This window comes from Crassostrea angulata, chromosome 8 (assembly GCF_025612915.1).
Source record: "Crassostrea angulata isolate pt1a10 chromosome 8, ASM2561291v2, whole genome shotgun sequence".
NCBI classification, from domain to species: domain Eukaryota; kingdom Metazoa; phylum Mollusca; class Bivalvia; order Ostreida; family Ostreidae; genus Magallana; species Magallana angulata.
This window is the reverse complement of record NC_069118.1, coordinates 3,093,637-3,117,674: the sequence shown is the minus strand read 5'-3', so window position 1 is coordinate 3,117,674 and position 24,038 is coordinate 3,093,637. Positions and strand designations below refer to the sequence as shown.

At 32.1% G+C, this 24,038-nt stretch overlaps 1 protein-coding gene across 1 annotated transcript; it reads left to right on the top strand.

Annotated features, from left to right (window-relative positions):
- Nucleotides 1-6,763: 6,763 nt before the first annotated feature.
- LOC128160605 (uncharacterized) lies at nucleotides 6,764-17,039 on the top strand. The gene is made up of 4 exons (XM_052823939.1): nucleotides 6,764-6,815; nucleotides 6,956-7,091; nucleotides 16,385-16,548; nucleotides 16,705-17,039. Exons 1-4 carry the CDS (start codon nucleotides 6,764-6,766, stop codon nucleotides 16,782-16,784), a joined length of 432 nt encoding a protein of 143 aa, XP_052679899.1. The 3' UTR covers nucleotides 16,785-17,039.
- Nucleotides 17,040-24,038: the final 6,999 nt, after the last annotated feature.

The following is a 24,038-nucleotide window of genomic DNA, read 5'->3' as shown; positions in this document are numbered from 1 at the left end:
ATTGTTATAAGAAGTGCTAAACACCCCATTCCCTTTCCCTTCACTATGTCACAATAGAATAGGAGACAGACATGCACCTTTAAAAGCAAAATGAATGCACTGTTCATCCATGATGAAAATCAATATCACTTCCAATATTATAACCCATTTGAAAATAATCTTACTTATTTTTTTCTCTCTATCTCTCTCTCTCTATCTCTCTGTCTGTCTGTCTGTCTCTCTCTCTCTCTCTCTCTCTCTCTCTCTCTCTCTCTCTCTCTCTCTCTCTCTCTCTCTCTCTTGTATATTATATATCATTACACTGTACATTAGTTTGGACTGATAGGAAATACAAGATTTATGTATTTAATCTATTATTGCACTTATATTAATATATCCTAAGATAAAGATCGTCAAACAGTATTTTCCAGTCCAAGCTTTGACTGCTCCTGCAAAACATTTATTTAGTTTAGCCCGGAAGATGGATGCAGTTAAAAGATGAACCCTTTGAAACTTTGATCATAAAGTGCAACAGCAATCTTTTGTCTTAAAGTGTCCTCCGTAAAAAGAAATACGATTAAAATATGTTAAGAAATATAACTGGGAAAAGTCATCTGTTTATAAATTAATAAAATTAAGTGTCCAAAATTATAAAGATTTGTGTAATCTGAGGATATATCTATATTTAGCTTTTAAAAACCGCAACATTATTTCATAAATTGTTTTTTGTTACGCATGTTATCCTGTGTCTCTATTTCATATCTGATATTGTATCATGCCAAATGTCTATAAATATCATTTTACTTATGCAATATGTTGTTCATATTGCCACAATATGATTATTTATATATTGAGCAAATAAAGAAAGACTCTTGTTTATTCATTGAATTTGAAGCTGATACTGAGCATGAAGCTGTAGATATGTTAAAGAGTGTGGTATATTTCAAACATTTGCAAAAACTCTTTATTAGCTTTACTTTAAAAAAAAGTAATGGTAATGGTAATGCATTACTTTACTCATGTAATGGTAATGTAATGCATTACTTCAAGAATATCAAGTAATGGTAATGGTAATTTAATGCCCAAATTCATAAAGTAATGGTAATGTAATGCATTACTTTACAATGTAATTCGCCCCAAGCCTGATATATATATATATATATATATATATATATATATATATATATATATATATATATATATATATATATATATATATATATATATATATATATATATATTGCATATGGTCAAACCATAAAATTGGAAAATGGGAAATTACACACCTACAAACAGGGACCGGAGCATGGGTACAACGTATGTAATTAGAATGCAAAAATAAACAAATCAACAAATTTAAACCAGGAAAAAAAAATTCAAATAACAAGGTACAAAGAAATAATACCGGTAATACTATATTTATCGGTAGCAGTTTTGACCAAACTAAACATAAGATCCGTTTTACAGACTGATAAACTCTCTCCAAAAGTAAAAAATGGTTTTAGTTGGAAGCAAGTCTATGTATTTTGTAAGAATTTTAAAACTTAGAAATTTTATAATTCTCTCTCTCTCTCTCTCTCTCTCTCTCTCTCTCTCTCTCTCTCTCTCAAATTCGTTGATGTTAGTTGATAACTAAATACATGTAACACTATGTTGACAATGATGCAATGTGTGTGTAATTCTTGCTGCGCTCGCTACAACTGTAGAACCTTAAACATATTACCTTAAAATTCCTATCTTATCCTAAGGGTAAGTTCATATTATCGGAAGAGCCACTGTAACAGCCACACGCGTGAACTTTGATTTTCGCTTGTGACGTCGCAGCTTAGAGCTTTCAACGTTTGTGACATCATAATAATACTTGCCATTTTATCCTTTGAGTACCTGTGTGCATTACAGTATTGTAACTGCCGTAGCTTTTAACACACTTCAAAAGTAAAAAATATAAGAAATTTAAATATGTTACTCAAAACGTTGTTTGCCTTGTCCCTTTCTCTCAAATAAGTATTTATCTAATTTTTGTTAAAAGACGCCCATGTGAAAAATCACGTGACAGTCTAATAAAAACATGTGAAGTATAGGTGTTCCATTTCTTTGCAAAATCACCACAAAAGTATTTATAGTTTGAACTATTTTTTAGTTATGATTTCAATACAGTATGAAGTTGATGAACACATATAGTGACTATAAAAGTAACATCAAAACCTTGCTCAACTGATGGCTTCAAATGCCAGCACATAAATGTTTTTTCATTATTAAATTGTCTGCTCTGAAAATTAGGAGGCGAAAGTAACAGTACTCTAAAACTATTGAGTTATGAAAGTTGTTCATTTTCTTTTTGAATACCTTTCGCCTGAAAATATAGCCCCTTACTAAACTCTGTAAATGTATAAAAAAAAATTTTACAATTCTATTAGATATGGTCTATTTGGCATTGTTTAATATAAATATACAAATAGAATTAATATATGATGCAAAAGTTTAAGAAAAGAGGTAACATAAAATAGTTAAACATTATATCATTTAATTACCGAATGACGCAGAATGCTAAATATGTACTTTGACCGGTAAAAAGCCAAATACGATCATCTGTCTGTAACTGTTTTGTTTGAATAGTCTATGTCATTTATCTATGCTTTCTGTTGGTATTGTACCCATGGGCAGGTTTAGTAAGATCAATGGTTCAAGATTCCTGTAAACGTTTTCTGGTTTCCTTTTGGAATTTGCATTTTAGCCGAATAAGAAAATTTATTAGTGACGTTTTCACAGTAGTGATGAAATTAAAATGTTTTAAGGTCCCACGCTCGGAAGCGGAAGACCTTACCATTATTCTGAAAAATTTTCAGATTTCTTCTTTCTTTTTTTTCTCTTAGACGCCAACTTTGATCCTTAATATCTCGCTCGTTTGTTCGCCGATTGATTTAAAATTTTCAGGTCTGATAACATGCCGCGCGATGTTGTCGTTTCATAATTTATGTGATGAAAATCCCAATCCGGTTGTGAATTATTCCCCGTTTAACGACTTCTTTTGTCCGGTTGGTTTAGCTTTAACGATGACTGGCAGAGTCTCAAAGATTTGCTGGTTTGGAAGCTGATACATTGAATTTGGCCAAGACATATTTCAATTGTTATTTAAATGCAAATAATGGAGTTGTATAGGTGTTGAAACAAAAGGAAGAAATAATGCAAAATATTTCACGTATTTTCCGTTATAGTTTTCTACCTGAAACTAATTTGTTATAAGATGTATTTTAAAAGTTTTTGGTCTAAGCGAGACCTTTCATTCGGTATAAAAAAAAGGGGGCTTGCCCCTGTAATTTGGGAGTTAGAGGCGTCAACAGTTTTTTGTCTATAACTTGAAAAGGAATAAATCTATATTTAGATGCATTACGAGACTCAGGTAACCGATAGATAGCAGAGTCGCTAGCTGTATTCAGGCCGTCGCTCAGACAACTGTAGAGCTGAGCCTACATATGTTTAATGACCCACTGTTTTACTGTAACGAAGACATCTTGAATTGTTTCAATACTGGGAGATGTGTTAATCAAATGGTTCCAATGCATGGTAATTAAACTCCACTTTTCTACAATACGCGGCCGTCATATAAAGCATAAGGTGTATTACTGCCATGGCAAATGTATACCCAAATTTACTCAGTGGAAGCCTGCATGTATTTATTAGGCTATTTTATAAGAAATGAAATTTAGATTTCGCTGCGGATCATAAATTATTTAACTGAACGTGCAAATTTTAGAAGCAATTTCAATCTTTTTCTTTGATCGAGTGCATGTACATGTATATCACTGGAAATTGAAACATTTCATTATTTAAAGGTGGTATGGGACACTTCCATGCATGTTGTGACGTATTGTTTATCGAAATAAACAATAAAATTAAGGGCAGTTATATAAGTAGTTTCTTTCCCTATTTCTAACAGCGTAACGCAGTGAGTTAGAGGGTTTACTACGAATCTGTAAGTCATGAGTTCGAATCCCACTGTGGGTTTTACAATTTTTACGTTTCAAAATATTCATAAAAGCTATATTTTGGTTAGATATTGTAAAATTTGAGATTTCTAAACCGGTGAAAGTATTTCAATTATAATGTACTTTAATCCACATCAATATGGACAGATGTCCCATACCACCTTAAATTATTTTAGGAATGTACATGGACCAAATAATCTCAAACGGCCCACAGGGGCCAAGCCCGTTTTAACATTAATTACAATGTAACCATAAATAAAGAAAGGGGTCGAACTCTCATCCAGATAAAAAAAACTACCAGCTCGCTTTAAAAGCCTAATAAATCAATTAATTTTTGAAACACTCATGCATGTATTTTTCCGACAAGTAATGTCTGAGATACACTCATGTCGAATTTCAAGTTGATGGGTCTTAAAATAGCGGAGATATACGTCATTATTCTCTCGAAGTCGCCAGTTTATTTTTACTCGGACATTTACCGGTCCAGGGCTCACGATGGGATTTTACCTATGACAACAGCAGTATTGCAACAAGTCAAGAAACATTCACACCAATCGTTTAAAATCTCACATCAAACGCACGCTACTTTCATCCTTATATTCCGATAAAAAAAATTAAATACTCTCTAACTGAATTTTTATTCTGCAGCCACATCAACTTCTGACCAGACCGGCCATTGTGATAGCTAATGTTAAACTCAATTTCATTGGTTAATATTCCAGATGGTCCAGTTGTAAACTAATTTAGGACAAATGAAATCGTCCAGCAGATAGAGAAAACAAAACTTCCTGGCATATTAGTTCTTCCGGTTAACTTTCCGGACTGCATGTTATTATAAATTTATGATTTTGTTTGTTAATTATAATTCAACATCAATAATTGATTAACAATGTACATTTTAGTACATTCTAGTACGCAAGTACACAATCTTGTTGCGATGACACCCCCCCCCCCCCCCCCCGAATCATGATACCTATTTTTAAATCAGGATTACACACGTGATTGCATGTGCAGAAGACAATCTGGAACTTAACTGCTAACTGTATGTTACCGACATCATCTCTTTGGAAATGTATTTCTCCGTAAGTAAGTACGTGTAGTAACTGATATATGTAATTGTGAAAACCATAGAGAAATGCATGATCTTCGCATAATAACTAACTGCTTCATACAATATTTATTTTTTCCAACTTGCTTTAAGTCAACGATAATATGAAAATATATGCTTGACTTCATTTTGGAAATTACTCATTTTCTTTATTCCCCTTTTCAATAAACAAACCAACTAACTAACAAAATTGATCCAGATAAATATAATTATCAAAATAAACCTAAAAAACAAACTACATGTACGTTCATCCTTCACCCATAATATTGCCTTTTCGATATTTGTCATCGTTGTAGACCCGTGTAACAATCTATTAAGTAGGTGCTTGCACGACATAGGACCCCTTGCTGATCAGCGATTTTATTAACGCATTAAAGAAAAATATTTCAGATAAAGCAATGAAGAGCAGTATCTTGAAATTTCACACAAAATTTTATTAGACCTTTAAATTGTAAAACGCTAACATTGAAAATTGTGCCCAATTTCTTTCTTTTTTTTAAAGGAAAAACTGATTCTCTGAGACAAAATAAATTGACATAATCAATAAGAGTTTGACAATCTCTAACTGCAGGTCTGTAGTTCTTTGTCTGAAAAACAATCGGATAGACGACCTAGGACTCAGATCTTCCACCCAAATTTCTTGAATATCGCCATTTCTTTCGTACGAAGACGCATGTTGGCCGAATACTCACCGAGACTAAATTGTTCGTATTTTAAGTTTTAACTCCGTTTAATGGTAATATTGGAATTTTGATAATAATGAAAATGATTAATTATATGAAAATGGTTAAAATAACCGTAAAGCTACCGGCATCGGTCTTCCCCATGCGCGGATCTAGAAGAGAAGGGGGAGGGTTCCAGGCCCCATCCCAACCCTAACCCTAACAAAAATATGCCTCGAACATCCCCTGGCAAACTCAAATAACCTTCAGACACTCAATCCCCACCTCCGGAATTTTTTTCTGATCCTTGCATGCTCCTCCTCCTCAAAAAACAAAATTATTCTTCAAAACACCCTGTAAAATTTCCAGGATCTCCGCATTTATACTAAGATTCATTGGCGCTTGCGTTCAATAAAAAAATGCGTGTAAAATGTTTGGTCTTTTTACCTTCATACCGGGCATACCCACTGTGTGAATATAATCGTCGTCCATAGTCTGTCTATATTGAGTCAATTATGATGATTAATTAAGTTTCTCAAAATAAAATGCACATGCAAAAAACAACATGCGGCGAAACAAACTATAAACAACTTTTAAAGATCTGTATTTGCTTATATACATGTACTAGTATATGTAGTATAGTACTGTGTTTCTTTTACACAGTGTTTATACATCTAATATTGTAACAGGTATCAATTTTTTATTACGTCACAAGTATGACGCAGCTACGACGGAAGACCTAATTGTTGCTTGCAACGAGCTCGTCTCAATTTTTTTTCTAATTTCACATTAGTCAAAATAACATACATATAATGCAATCATCATCATTATTATCATTATAATCATCATTGTTGCTGGAACCGTGATTTTCCTCAACGATTTAGTCCAATAACCCGCAGAGATCGTCTTGCTTATATATTCTTACCACAGGGTATATATAAGTTAAATTTATTCAGATCATTAACAATACAAGACATTACGTGCGCGTGGTTGTATGTGCTCGCTTCTTTGACAGAAGATAATTTAAGATGTCGGATCCTAAACGTTTTATCTCAACTGTAAACATTTTCTTGGCCGTTTTTAAGTACCCATATTTTTAAAGACAAAATCAATGATAAAAGATCGATTTGATGTACATTTCTTATTATTGATATGATTTTTTTTTAAAATCTTTAATGAATTGGTTCTCACGTCTTCTGATTGTGTTTATTATATTACAGTGTCAGTTCCCGTGCAGTGTGCGTCCTACTGCTATTATTACTACAGTTACTACTACTATACATTACGACAGTATTGTGACTACTACTATGACTCTTACTACTATTACTACTATAGCGACTACTATACTAGCTACAGGTAAGTCGGGCAAGCTTTACCGTGTAACGCTACCCTCCGACGTCTCAGTGAGTACAAATGGGAATTACTGTACTAAGTAGACGAAGTTATTCTTAAAAACATGCACGATTCATTTGTTTTATTAAATAAATGATATTATTTTAACTATAATATAAAAACCATATCTGGATTGTTTATTTTAGCTTTCAATATATTCGATTTATTATTTGATTTTAATTCATTTGTTCTGTTCTATAAGTTTAAAAACTAATATCTTTTTAACAAATCTAAAAAACCAAGTACACACTCAAAATAATACAATAGGTTGGAGTTATTTTAAGAATTCATTAAGAAATGTATATCTCTGCATCATCATTCATGGTAGATGTCATGAAAATTAAATGCAAAGCAAATAGAACACTGTGATTTTTTCCCTTTGAAACATTATATACAGGAAACCAACTTATATTCGCGACGACTTTAATTCGCGATTTTTCGGAGATGAAGTGGAAACGCGACAAAGCCTTATACACACCTTTTTTTTATTACATCTTTTTGGAAAATACTAGTTTGCGGCGAAAAACATCCACGACAATAAGGTTCTCACGAAACTCACGATAATTTCTTGCACACGAATTAAAGTTGGTTCTTTTACAATTGCAACTTCTCGAGCCTCCTTGGCAGAGCTTTGGAAAACATTTTCGAGCTTGTTAGAGAGGCCTGTAAAGGAAATTGAATATCTTAAAGACTACTTTAAAATTTGGGTTTGTTTAAAAAAACATTTACGCGGGTCTACATTATTAAATATGTACACCGGTTGATCCACAAACATTAGACTGTCTGTATGAACAATTTATTTTGCATGTATCTTTATTGATATAAAGTGAATTTTTAAAAAAGCGTATTTTATTAACAATTTAAGATGTCCATATTCATCATAGCCGAGAGTGTGTTGTCATCCAATGCTGTTCGTTTGATCTGAGATTGCTTAAATTATTTCGGAATTATTTTAAATAACCCACTTATAAGTTGTTGTTTTTTTTAAATAAAAGAGTTCAAATGTATTATTTAACAATAAGCGTTTAAATCAATATTATTAAGTGATTAAAAATTAAAAATGTAAAAATATATACAAGCCAAACAAAACAAAAAACAAACCAAAAAAACCCAGCAAAAAACAACAACAAAATATAGATCTATAAATAGTTGAAATAAACGCAGATGTGAAGGAAGTTTAATTCTCTGTGGGAGAATTGGCGTTGGCATTAACAATGTGGCTCTTAATATTCTTACTTGGTTCAGGTTTTGTATCTGGTAATTCATAAGGTAACCAATGCTTCTCAGTGTTTATGTGTTTTTTGACAGTGAATACATTGTTCACTGGGTGTCTATTTGATAGTTAGACGGCGTAGATGCGGAATGATGTAATTCTAATCCTTGTAATTAAATACACAATAGTTAATTACAAAGAGGAATCAGTTAACATATTATAATTCGATGAGAATAAAGAGTGTCCCTATATAACTATTTATATTTTGACACTCTGGTCCATTACATTTTGGCATTAATCTTGATGGGAAATTTGATGAGCAATACAACCTGAATTGTAACAACGCACTTTGAAAAAAATTGCAGTTTGAAAAAGAAATTTAAGCGCGTTGATTTTGGGACCAATTCATCGCTAAAAATGTTTTATTCAAAAGGACATTGGTATTGTCGATATAAACGCACTTAAAGAAGTTTCCAAGGTTTAGTCGAAATACTTTATTCTTTTACAGACTATAAATAGATATTTTTAACACATTGTCTTGCCAGATGGAATATTTTAAAGAGACACAAAGGATTTTCAGGTAATTTGATAAACAATACTGTATCTCGATAAAAAAAAATATCTTGAAATCTCAACAATCTACACACTGAGAACACCTTATCATTTGTATTATCTAATAAAATAGGATATATTTGTTCTAAATGTACTACAACTGATACAGTCATGTGAAAAATGACAATAACAAACCGTCAACTATCTCAAAAATCCATAAAACAAAATACAAATTCAAAGCAGAGAAACAAGGACCTTCAAAAAGATAAAGGTAGGATCAGTTGCCTAGGAGGAGTGAGCATCCTCCGCTGACCGGTCACACCCGCTTTGTGCTCTTTGTCGTAATCGGAAAAAACGGAAATCCCGTGGACAATTAGGTGATTGATTATGGTCTAAGAATTAGTATGAAACATGTCAGTCAACATGCGACCTAGTGGAAGATTATATTTGTTGACAAGGTCGTTGTATCGACCATAGAACTTACGAAAAGATGACTTCAAACGAGACTGTTGATAGTGTCTCAACCGCTATGCTTGTCTTGACCGTTTTGTGGGTGTTGACTGAATATCTTGTGTCTCGATGGTTTGGGTATATATATATATATATATATATATATATATATATATATATATATATATATATATATATATATATATATATATATATATATATATATATATACCTATAGTGGCACCTATAGTGGCATTCAGGAGAGACAAAAACTTGAAAGACATATTGGTGGAAAATAAAGAAACATAATAACCTCTTTTTTAAAAAAACAACACTTATCCGAGCTGTGTTGTGCAAAAAAATGTGTTATGTGTAAATATATTATTTGTTCTGGCCAATTTCAAGATTCTAAGGGCAAAACGTATCAAGTTAAAAATCATATCGATTGCAAGTCAAGTAATGTTGTTTATGGGGTGTTTTGTAAAAAGTGTAACAAAATTGTATATGTTGGGGAAACGGGGGTGACTTTATATCAAAGACATGTTTTAAATTTGTCACTGATCAGGAGAGAAACTAACGACCCTGTAGCAATGCATTTTTATACTGACGAACACACAGTTGAGGATTATTCTGTAATAGGTATCGAAAAATTGTACAAAGATGAAACTTACAAAAAATTCAGAGAAAATTTCTGGAAGAAAAAAATAAATACTTATATGCCTTTTGGTATAAACAAAAGGGAACATTATTGTCTTTAGACTACATTATTACAAGTTTGTATAGACATTTCCTTTATTTTATGTCCCGTTATTTATACATTTTTCATATATTACTTGTTTATGTACTAATTACGGCTATCAATGTGCTTTCTATAGACTCTCACCTATATTTCATATGTTTTAGGCGCAATATTGTTGTATGACGTCACTTGCCAGACTGTATTCATATTGTGACGTCATAGTATATGTTCTACGTTATGTTGCTATAGACAATAATCACCGACTGATGAAGACCGGTAACACGGTCGAAATATTTTGAAACAGTGTTTTAAAAGTTTTTTATTATATATATATATATATATATATATATATATATATATATATATATATATATATATATATATATATATATATATATATATATATATATATATATAAAACTCCTGAAGATTAATGAAACCGGTAGTTTTGAATCGGCTTTCTGTTATTTTTTATTATATATATATATATATATATATATATATATATATATATATATATATATATATATATATATATATATATATAATGCTTTTTTTGGTGATTCATTCGGGATATGAAGGTAGCGACATTGCAGGAAAAATACATAGCCCGCGTATGCGGGTTATGTAAATTTTTCCTGCAATGATCGCTACCTTCATAACCCGCAGGAATCATCAAAGAAAGCATTTTATTGTTTGTATTAAAGTAAAATTCACTAAATTACTGTTAATGTACAAAAGTACGTTAGCTTAAAGAAACAGCCAAATCGTCTCCTGTGAGTCTTTAAGTCTGGCATTGTCGTGATTATTTCGTGCAGTCGGGGATTTTACTAAGGTCGCTGTAGGTCCAGACAAATCGATAAACAGGGCGTGTCGATATCTGCCCTGTCACTTTCAGCCGCTGTAGATTTCGATTAATCGATAAAAAGGGCGTGTAGATTTCAGTCTGGCTGTTTCTATAGAGCTATGAATTAACTATAAGTTTCCGTAAGAAATAGAGGAAATTATGCTTGGTAGATGTATATATATATATATATATATATATATATATATATATATATATATATATATATCCTTTCTGAGACAATATCTGCTTCGTCAGACGATCCTAAATAGGTTGTATCCCAGACGCTTGAAGAGGAGGCAGAGAGTGGGCAGTAAGTAAAGGTGTTTATTAAAAGAGCGCAATTGAGTAACTGACGCGCAAATGCCCAATTCTCGCCTGTTGTAAAAAATTAGTTCTTGAAAAACTGACCAATGGAATTTGTTAAAATTGCGAATGTTTAGAGAAATATAAGTAAAAAGACGATTAACGCGTATTGATAATTAAAACTAAGTAGGAACTACATTTTTGCTAAAGGGGCTCAACTTGAGTAAATAAGAGTCTATGTATAACACCTGGTGTTTAGACAGTAAACTGCTTCACACAAATAGGATAACAAAAACATTAGTGACATTAAAGAAAAATGAGTATAAGAAGACACAAATTGACTTATCCTAAATTAACAATGCCAAATGTTACATTAAAAAGAATTCGCTTATTACAAGGGTCTTTGCCATTAAAAAATAGTTAAGGAATTTCACACATTTAAAACCATTGATTTTAGAAATAAAAAGAATGATTGAAAAACAACATATTCTTATATTCAACAATTTCACACAGCATACTCAATTAGGGATTTATAGTTATAAAATCCTCTTTCTGATCATTTGAATTATTGAAATAAACGCTTTATATGAAACTGAATAAAAATATGAAAAAACATGTAAACAGTGAAATTATGAGTGTGACAATAATCCTGTTTTATCAACTTGTTTGTCAGTAGCTTGTCTCGACATAGAAACTGTTTATACGAAGAGCATGCCCCTTGCGTATTGAATTAACAAAGAGACAAAAACACCATATGCAGGTAATGAAGGTATTTTGCTACATAAGTAAGGAAAGTTGACTATTGAAGAGTTGAAGTCATCGCGCTTACCATAAAGATTTTGTTGTTAGGTTAATTTCAATGTCCATTTCCAGTAAAATATCCAAATATGAAAAAAATGACGCAGACTCTGTGGTATTTTTTATTTTAAGTTCACTTGGAGATATCGAGTCGACATAAGAATGAAAATAACAATTGTTAATTGATAATACGTCGTCGATATACAAAAACGTTGAGTTGAAGGCCATAGCGAGTGATTTACCTTTTTCACGTACAAGTTTTTGAATAAAGTCTGCTTCGTAAGAATATGAAAATAGGCCTGCTAACAATGTATAAAATGTATACAAATATTAACAATATATGTGAATAAAAGGATTAAAATAAATCCTATTAATTTAATGATTTATCAAACACAAAGAATAATCATTTCTTATGCTCTGTAAAATCAAAATTGCTTGGTTCGATACCAAAATTTTTGTATTTTATGAACGATAATTTGTTAGTACAAATGTTATAAAATGCAATCATGAACGGGATATTTCAAAGGAAAATAAATGAACAAAGTCTGTTTCACTTCTTTTGAATAAAGATGCATCCCTTTGTCGAAGCGGGTATGTTTGTAATACGACTTTTGCTTATTTTTTAGCTTAAAAAAAGTTTGACACACCTAAAGTAATCCCGGAAGTGTGTATGTTTGTTTTCACAAACCTTTCTAAAGTTTGTTTGTCATTATATCCGATGCATGAAATGCAAGCTGAATGAACCCAAGAGCCCCCTTTCGTTTACACGTCATAATGTATGACCATTTAATATGTGTGTTTTTTATACCACACAAAAATATTTTTGTTTGCTTCAAATATTCTATTGTTGAAAGGAGACCGATTCAACTGATGAACGGTCTACATAACCTAAAAAATGGTTTATATTGAAATGTTATAAAACATAGATCTAGAGCCACAATCTAAGACATTTTAGCTTTAAAAAATAAATATGTGACTTCATATCTATAAAATACCTTACATTAACTTCAGTGACATTATTTATTGATCAAAGCAATAAGCAATTTATGATTACTATGGATTTTAACATCAGTTCCTCTTGAATCTAGATGACGAACATTAACCCCATATTTCATTCAATCTTTAAACGAACAGTTGATAATTATTTTATCATTTTATAAAAAATATGGTTGAATTTACGTAAAATTCAATGAATGAATAAAGATAGGAAAATGCGCACAAAATTAACATGAAATTAACATGACCCAACAATTGCTTGTTAAAATACCGGACCCGCTTTGACTGTAATATGCATTATGTTCTCCTTCGTTTCACTCATCCGAACATTAAGTATTTCTATTCTAAGTATTTTATAAATAAACACAACACGGGAGTGAGTGAGCTATCAACCAGTTTATTCGCCATAATATACACTCAGCACGCGACTTTCATAGCGATGAACTGGAATTAGGCCCGATAATTTTATATTTCCAAATATATCTAAAAAATAAAATGTTAATTTTAATACATATCAAGTATACTGCATCGTATGTACACAGATGTACCTCTAATAAAAAACATCGTGTTCGAATGGGTTAATTGCTCTTCGATGACCTTATATACCTGATCGGTTCTATATATATATATATATATATATATATATATATATATATATATATATATATATATATATATATATATATATATATATATATATATATATATATATATAGTTAAATCCAAAAAATATCGCAGTGTCCGGTTTTATATATAGAAAATTTGAAAAATGAAAGACAACACAGAGTAAAACGTTAGCGCTTTCATTCAATCTTCAGACGTTTTTAAAATAACAATTACGTTACTTGGTGACGTCTACAATACAATGACGTCATAGTTAAAGTTAACGTAGTAGAGGGATAATGCCGCGTAATCTATAGGGTAATTCAATGAAATATATACACATTGCATAAAAAAGTTAAATTATAGCAGTCTGTTGAGGCAATGTTTTAAAGTTTGAATAAAATGTTTTTCTTTTTCTCTTCTTTCCGTTGCACTCTCTGTAAAAAGTTTATAAAAAGGAAACACTTTAAATTGCCCGCCTCCGCATACATCGATGTGCTCGCTGAGTTTTATTTTACGGTACTCTGGGTCTTTAATTTGCTGTTTATGCTCCGGATTCTTGTTCTTAATGTTGTCCCTGTTTCGCCGATATAAAATTTGTTGCAACCATCACATATAATGGTATATATTAAATTTTTGGATTGACATGACATGTCCGAATTTATGCGGAATTGTTTTCCTCTGAAGTCAACTGAGCTGCCTTGTTTTAAAAACGGACACGTGCCGCATCGTATGTCTCCACATTTAGATACCGTTTTTATTGACGTATTAATTGTAGATGGACAGAGTATTCTCTTAAGGTTCTTTGGTTGCCTTTCACTGTTAGTAATCTTGAATTTGGATAAAACGCGAGCCATATCTTCATCTGTTTTGAGAACTCCGTTGAGATGATTGACCACTGGAGCTATATTCGGGTTTCTAGGGTTATGGGTAGTAACAAGCGGTAATATTTTAGTTTCCTTGTTGTTCTGTAAAATTGGATAAATAAGATCCTGTCTATCTATTCCTTTGGCCTTCATTATTCCGTCGTTGATAAGGTTGATAGGGTAATGCTGGTCAGTTAAAAATTGTTTTAATTCGTTGAGACGCTGATTTCTTGTTTCCTCATCACTGACTATAGTACATATTCTCCTGGCAAGGTTGTAAGGGATGGCCCTCTTTATATGTCGTGGATGGGACGATCCAAAATGCAAATATTGATGAGTATCTGTACTCTTGTAGAATATATCTGTAGAAATTTTATCGTTCTCCTTCTTGACTAGAACATCTAAAAACGGAATTTTTGTGGAACTTTTTTCTAATGTGAATTTAATATCTGGATCTAGATCATTAAGAATATTTTTTAACCTTTTTAATTCCGAGTCTCCTTTATTCCATATGATGAAACAATCATCTAGATATCTTTTCCATTTTTTTAGAGTCTGGCTGAATTCTTCACCGAATACCTCATTTGTCTTTTTATGCAGACTTTCTTCTAAAAATCCTAAGCATAATGTAGCGTATGTTGGGGCCATTTTAGTTCCCATGGCTGTGTTTCCTTTTTATAACCTTTTTACAGAGAGTGCAACGGAAAGAAGAGAAAAAGAAAAAACATTTTATTCAAACTTTAAAACCTTGCCTCAACAGACTGCTATAATTTAACTTTTTTATGTATTGTGTATATGTTTCATTGAATTAACCTATAGATTACGCGGCATTATCCCTCTACTACGTTAACTTTAACTATGACGTCATTGTATTGTAGACGTCACCAAGTAACGTAATTGTTATCTTAAAAACGTCTGAAGATTGAATGAAAGCGCTAACGTTTTACTCTGTGTTGTCTTTCATTTTTCAAATTTTATATATATATATATATATATATATATATATATATATATATATATATATATATATATATATATATATATATATATATATATATATATATATATATATATATATATATATATAATAAAAAATAACAGAAAGCCGATTCAAAACTCTACCGGTTTCATTATAATCTTCAGGAGTTTTGAACAATCACAATAGATACATAAGATACATACATTTCAAATGACCGTCCACCGACAACAAATTCGTGAAACAAAATACCAGTGCACGGCTGTTAGTGGACATCTCAGAAACTGTGCCAAGAACATTGTTCCGAACTTTACAGTGTGTCCTATCTATAAATTTTATAAAGCAACAACCGAAAAAGAGCGTGAAACAAAAGAAAAACATTTCATTTCATTATATAAACCAAAACTGAATGCATTATAATTATGAATGTTTGAATATATTTTATGTTTTTCTTGTACAATTATAGAATATTTGAATATATTATATGTTTTTCCCGTACTATTACAAAACGCTTAAACTATGACGTCATAATGAACTCTGAAAAGCGCAACATATACTTGATGTTATATGACGTCACAATGATCATTAGAAATGTATGTATCTTATGTATCTATGGTGATTGTTCAAAACTTTGAAGATTATAATGAAACCGGTAGAGTTTTGAATCGGCTTTCTATTATTATTTATTATTTAATACTTGTGTGGATTAACTTTACTAATTTTGGATTATATATATATATATATATATATATATATATATATATATATATATATATATATATATATATATATATATATATATATATATATATATATATATATATTACAGCCAAATAACACCTTTTTAAACTGCGCTTGAAGAAAATGTCCGTAAAAAATATAACTTACAGAAATTTATGAATCTTTTATTTCAGTTCCAGTGCCTTAACAATTGCTGGAGCGGTGATTGGGTCAATTGTTGGGTTAGTTATTTTCATCAGCATTGTATGCATTTGCGTCCAGAAAGTTTGCAACAAACCTAGCCATCGTCAAATAGCAGTACAACCGTCACAAATGCCTGTGTCGTACATCAATCCAAGTAGATATTTTTTTTTATTTTTCTGATTTTTTTTTCAATGTAAGAAAACCAATTAGATAATTTATGAATTTGACAGTTCAGCTCAATATAGAAAGAAATTTGATTGCATAAGAAATTAGAAATAATCTACCTTTTCCATTATAATTGTAATTTCAGATCATTATGGATATTTTCCACAACCAGCTTATCCGGCACCAGCTTATCCCAGCTCGCAAGTTGTTTCAAATACCGAATAACTTCTCACCTACTGATGGTAGATTTGAAACACAATGTGTGAACTCACAGAATAGAAAATATATCAAGGTGTTGTGTCGGCCAAATTCTGATTTTAACCTGTAACTTTTGTGCTTTCTATCCAAAATGAGTAATTTTGTGACGTTTCAGCATATTGTGGACGAGCAAATTACTTTTGTTCAACGTGTGTTTATAAAATCAAATTAAAGAGATATATAAGTTTTTCCGAAAATATATTTTATAGCATAAATGGTTTATAAATGAAAAAGTAATTGCTCTATATATTTGATTTACCGTAAATCTGGAAATTTTTACCGTAGATAAATTTTTAGCTAATTTGCGCGAATACCTTATAAAATGAAGAACTGAAATTATCAACAGAGTTGTCCAACAAACTGTGTATGCCTTTTTATAAATTTTATAAATCTGTTGTTAGCAATTATTATCAAATTTGAAACTTTTAGACAACATGTAAACTGATGACTATCCTGTCTGTATTTAATCATTTGAATGTATTTAGTTTTTTCGCAAAATTAAAACGAATTTATACCTCAGATATGTTTTTTAACTTAATATCTATGTTTAACTTACTAAAACGTTTGGCACTTAACTTATAATTCTATTGGAAATATGTTTGTATTGAAATTAGTTATCAAATATTTCACTTGTATTGTTGTATTCTCAAGGAGATGATAAACATTCAGTGTTTTTGCCATAACGATGCTCTGCAACAGGATCTACGTGAATATGACAAAATAAAATGTTTTCAATAAAATATTATTGTACACATGTATATAAGCTAAATTTTGGAACTATCATACATATACTGATGGACACATTTAGCTGTGTTACATAAATACTACAAAGACATGTAAGAATACTATTGCGCCTTCCTAATACCCATACTCAAAACGAAACAGAACATATAGTACATGTATATTTAACACACTTTCTTTATATTTTACAAGATTTAAATTTCTTTGATACAGTTATTTCCTCTTTAAGGAGCACTTGTGCGTATGAAATGTCATTCAATTTGAAAGACCTTCATGATTGACAAATAAACTTCAAAAAGACAACGATAAAGCGGCTATAGATATTATTGATTATGGTATGATTTTCTTCCTTCTGACGTGTACTTTATAAAAACTTATGCTCAGTTGTTGAGATATGAAGATCTAATCTGTATTTTAATCAAACTGTACAAAAATGTGCTACTTTTGAACCAAGTAGACCGTTTTTCCATAAACTGGCAATATAAACTAACGTTACATTAATTTCTATGATGTATAGATTTTTTTGAACGAGACGGTATTATAGCATTGAATCATGATTTTTTGAAAGATACAGTTTCATAACTGCAGCGGCGGTGTGTGCATACAAATTGGGTAATGCGCGTTAGTGCGTTATGAAAATTTGTATGCACACATCGCTGGAGGTATGAGACTGCATCTTTTAAAAAATCATGACATAATGCTTATATTTACGTTTTTCAACTTCTCGCATCGTCTGCAAATGTGATTTATAGCGAGCGAGGCGAGCTCTAAGGTAGCAATTGACAGTTTCGGATAAGGTATAAATTACAAATATTTTTGTAAAATTGAGAGTTGCTGTACTTGAAGGCGTGTGAGTGTTGCTAAAATTCATGAAATGATTTTTAATGATTATCATTAGTTTGTGGGGTGTCTCTTGTTGAAATTGATATGCAATATGTAGGCCCCATAAGTTAGGTACATGAGAATCAGAAGTTAAATGCGAAACCTGCGGCTATGACTGTTGTGTTGACTTTACACAGTGAAATTGCAAGTTACAGACGGGAGGTAAAATAACACGAAAAGTAGGTGAATGGAACATTGTTAACTATACACTGGTAAGTTTCTGACATGTGATGGTGCAACATGCACATGGTGTGCAAAGTCAACCATTTGTAGGGAATTAGCTTGTGAAGGTCTAAAAAGCTGAAAAATCGTGAATAATTAGCAAAATATTAAAGGTTCAAAACCTCATAAAAACCAGTATGTAGAGAATTTTACAGGTTTTTACTAGTAATTTTCTTCAGAAATTGGTGATTGGCCTTATAAAGAGTGAATTAAAGGTATTTGTACTGAATGGGAACTGGGGAAATTCTAGTCACAGAGTTCCGAAGACACGCATTCCCTGGCTACAATGAATTGTATAAAAAAAATCTGTCCCGTGCCACCTAAGAACCAATGTGCGCCGGGGAAAAAGAACGAGCTAAACCTACAGATTAATCAAGAATTTTTTTGTCTATGTCCCATAGTGCTCTCTTATTTTTTTCTCCCGTAGTGCTATGCCAAAAAATTTAACTTGAAGTTTACGTTTTCTTGAGGTTTGAATAAACGTTCTTGGTACCGCAGAATCTTTGTTGAGACCCAAGACATTTTTACATGTTTCCATTCCTTCGTACTGAGTTGCGATACGTAAACAAATGAATATATTTACATTCTGCTGTGTTTTTCCATTAAATTATGTGATGTTTGAATGCCTCTAAATGCAACAACTAATCATTACGTATTAAATGTTGTCAAAACACCGTGTTTTACCATTATTCAACAAAAAAGTTTATTTTATTGTTATCAGCAAAATGTTAATACTTATTTTTCATGAATTATATTTTCATGCTAATCGATTTCAAATCAACAGTCTGTGTGATAACCAGTTTAAACCGGGTTTTTTTTTAAAAGCTGGTGTTACTAATTTACTCCCTTATTGATCTGCAACTTGTATTGATTAATGAAAGTGGTTTTGTCAGTAAGGGGATGTACATGTAAATTTAAGCATTAAATGTCATTTTTTGAACTAAATAAAAAAAAACAAAGAGAAAAAATAAAAAGTTAAACAATCTATAGAGATATTGCATATGGTCAAACCATTCAATTGGAAAATGGGGAATTACACACCTACAAACAAGGACCGGGACATGGATACAACATATATAATTAGAATGCAAAAGTAAACAAATAAACAAAATTATGAACCAGGAAAAAAAAAATTCAGATAACAAGGTACAAAAACATAATACAGGTAGTACTGTATTTATCGTTAGCAGTTTTGACAAAATTAAACACAAAATACGTTTTACAGACTGATAAATTCTCTCCAAAAGTAAAGAAAGGTTTTAGGTGTAAGCAAGTCTATATATTTTGTTAGAATTTTAAAACTTCTATTCTTATAATTTTCTGTCTCTGTACACCGTAAAACATATTACCTTAAAATTACTTATTACTTTAAAATCATATCCTAAGGTAAGTTTGTATAAACGGAAGAGCCACTATAACAGCCACAAGCGTGAACTTTAATTTTTGCTTGGGACGTTATGGTGAACAGCGTTCAGCGGTTGTGACGTCATAATAAAACTCGTCATTTTAACCTTTGAGTAACATGTGTGCATTACAGTATTGTAACTGCTGTGGCGTTCAACACATTTCACAAGTCAAAAATATAAGGAATGCCAATACATTGCTCAAAACTTTCTTTGCCTTGTCCTAGTCTCTCAAATTAGTATTTCTTTGTTTAAAAAGCGCCCATGTGACACTGAAAATTCACGTGATAGTCTAATAAAGACATGGTCAAGTAAACACCACAAAAGTATTTATTAAATTATCATGCAGAAAAAATAAGAAACTGTATTATTTGATGGATTGTCAATTGAATAAAATTTCAGACCTGTAATGTTGGACTTAAGCAAATCATATGATATGTAGACTCGTTGACTCCATTCGCAACGTCCTGTAGACTGAAATATTTTGAATCACGTTTGTACACTGTACATGTGTGCGCATATAAATATACATATAAACAGGCGCTTTATGACAGCTGTGCTTTAAAGGTTTAAATTAGTTTTGCACATTGCCAAGCAATACTTTTACAATGCTAGGTCTATTAAAGTCGAACAGTGTATTAATGGTTCTGCGTGTTTCCTTAAATAGTTTCTACAAAAAATGACAAATAGCGTCTGCAGACAGAGTAAAGTGGTGGTGTTTTTTACAAGTAAATACGTTCCTAAGAGCGTGCCTGACTAACTAGAATTATTTCATTGAATGCATGTGTAAGTTTCTTTGGTAACATGTATGAACTGTAGCTCTAGGTCTATAAAAATTAATTTTTCTATGGGAGTTGAGGCGGTAAAATCCCTGCATTCGTTCAAAGTTTTGAATTTGTTAACAACGATAAATAAGATGGAAAAAAATTATAAATTAAACACACATTCATACGTTGTAATCGACTGAAGAGTCATTGTCGGAAACTCAAGGTTGATAACGCTTCGTTCCCCTCTCCATGACACGTTGTGACAATCACTGTTCATATCGAACACACCCGATTTTATTTTTCCCATAATTCTTTGCAACGTGCTTGGCCGACGCTAACAATAGGCGCTAAGAGATACCCGGCCGAGGTGTCCAGCAATTAAGACGTGCTTAGTGTGTGAAGGGGGTATCGTGTTAGAAGCCTGTGTGGCATGTTTTAGTTTCACAAGTTCAGCATTTGACGCGGACACGGATAGCTGACCGTGGTAAGTATTTATTTAGTTTGGTGTAGTTGTAAATTTTTGCCTTTTTATTAGTATTACGCAGTCGTCCTATAAAGTCACCTTGACCATTGTTCACTGTAGAGTTACCTGTGTGTTCACTGATGTGTGACTTTAGCGAGAGTGTTTAAATGGAATTCGTCTTTTTCTATAGTACAGTTTTTGCTATTGCTGTATAAAGAAACGGTGATTTAAAGGGCTATTTTCTATGCGTTATTTTATTTTACAATTTATGGTCACTTTTTCCACTTAACTACTTGGGCGGAAGTGCGTCACCGGAAGTCTCAGACGCCATATTGTTTACTGTAAACAAATAACTTAGTTACCATATACTTACAATATTTTGAGATGTTGCCTTTAATATAATACTATTTATACATTATCATAGTTTGATACTATCAGTGAGATACTTATATGATGTATTATACAATATTGTTTTTATTATGGTGTTATGGTGTCACTTGTACACTTATTGTAGTGTCATATTGTTGATGTTGAGAAGATGATGATGTTATGATGTCGATGATTATGGTGAAGTCGATGACGATGCGATGTTCATGTTGATGACGACGATGATGTTATGGTGATGATGACGACGACGATGATGATGGTCATGTCGATGAAGATGATGTAGATGATGTCGTTCATGGTGACGTCGGTGATGATGATGAAGTAGATGATTATGGTGATGACGATGATGTCTATTATAATTATAGTGTCGATGATTATGATGGCGATGGTGATGATGACGATAGTGGTGATGATGATGATTGTGGTGACGAAACTACTATAGTTGTGGTTGTCCGTAGTTGGTCCAGGACTACAGCCCCGGAGATTCGGACACTCTTCTAATTTATTTTTGGTCATTTGTATAAACATCATATTTTTTCTTGTTGAGTGAAAGTTGTGTGAGTGTTTGTGTGGTTTAGTGTTTATATTTCTATCTTTTCTTTCTTTCTCTTATTTTTTTTGTTATTAAATTTTGTTAAATTTAAGATGTCTTGTTGTTGTTTGGAGTAGCCTCCGCTCATCCCGTTACACACGTTGATTCTTTCTTTAGAATTGAACATCGACGTTTGTTTTGATGAGCAAATATTTATGAATACCATCCAATCAAATAAGTCGTTACAGAAAAAGAACTTTTCTGTTTTGTGTTTTAAAAGTTGCATGACTGTAGCCTCGCTTGTTGATTGAACCGTTTTACGATGGGCGTTCAGTAAATAATGTCCTTGTCTGTTTGTATACAGTATAGTAACGCTTTTACTATCGTTTTTTATAGTTTTATTTAGATGATAGACAGTGGTAATAACTACAACAAAACAAAGACGAACATAAGCACATAGGACAATGACATCAACTGTTTTCTTTTAAAGATAATAAAAATAGTCAAAATTTGTAGGCTTAGAATAATCAGAATGTACAACTATGAATTTTCATCATTATTAAACTTGTTAAAATTAATTAACTTACTCCATTGTGGTCTAAAACATGAAAAAGATTGACAGTCACTGATGTTTCTACTGTGTTTCCTCACGAACCGCACGAGACACACTGAATTCCACAAATCACAACACACGGATATAAACGGAACATACACAAATTTCACAACACGGACAAAAACGGATAAACACACAAAATAAGCTGTGTAACGGCACACTCCCCGCCTGTGATGTCCAACATCGCAAGCATTCTTACGGTATAAACAGCAGAACAGTCTCTGTAACTGGTCTCACATATGTAACGACACGGCCATTTTTTACGACACGTAATTCGATTTTACGCACTCGTCCGTCTTCACTCGGGAACACACGCTGTACGATACCCATCGGCCATTCATTTCTGGGAGAGTTTTGGTCTTTCAATAGTATGACGTCGCCTTCAGCAAGGTTGTTTCGAGCGTCTATCCATTTCCGTCTAGACTGCAACAACTGTAGATATTGGGAATGCCACTTTTTCCAGAATTGGTTAGCCAAGATCTGGACATATTTCCAATGAGTTTTATACATGTCCTTAATATCGAAATGTTCAAAAGGTCCAACGTCCAATTCGGTCTTCTGTGTTAATAGAGTGTATGGAGATAACACAGAGGGTTGAGATGGGCCTGTTGATACAGGCACAATAGGTCGGCTGTTTATGATTGCTGCAACTTCCGACAAGAGGGTGTTCAATACGTCATGGTTAAGATTTTTCTTTGATTCCTTAAGGAACATAGAGTCCAATATGCGTCGGGTCATTCCAATCATCCTCTCCCATACTCCTCCCATATGGGAAGAATGGGGAGGGTTGAAGATCCAAGTACATCCATTGTTGGTAAGAAAATTTTTCATTGATAAACTTTCTACGTTGACTGCAGCAATCCCTAGAGCATCTGTGCTACCAACAAAATTTGTCCCTCTATCAGAACGGAATTCTGCTACTTTTCCCCGGATGGCTACAAATCTTCTCAAAGCATTGATAAAAGTAGGTGAAGACATATCTTTTACTAGTTCAATATGCACGGCACGACATGTCAGACATGTGAATAAGATTCCCCAACGTTTACTGTTCACTGATCCGCCCCTTGTCTTACGTGTAGTAATCTCCCATGGTCCAAAGGCGTCAACGCCTACATAGGTAAATGGAGGGGATGGTCTTGTACGACATTCCGGACGATTTCCCATCTTCTGATGTTCTAATTCACGTCTAAGTTTTCTGCAGATTACACACG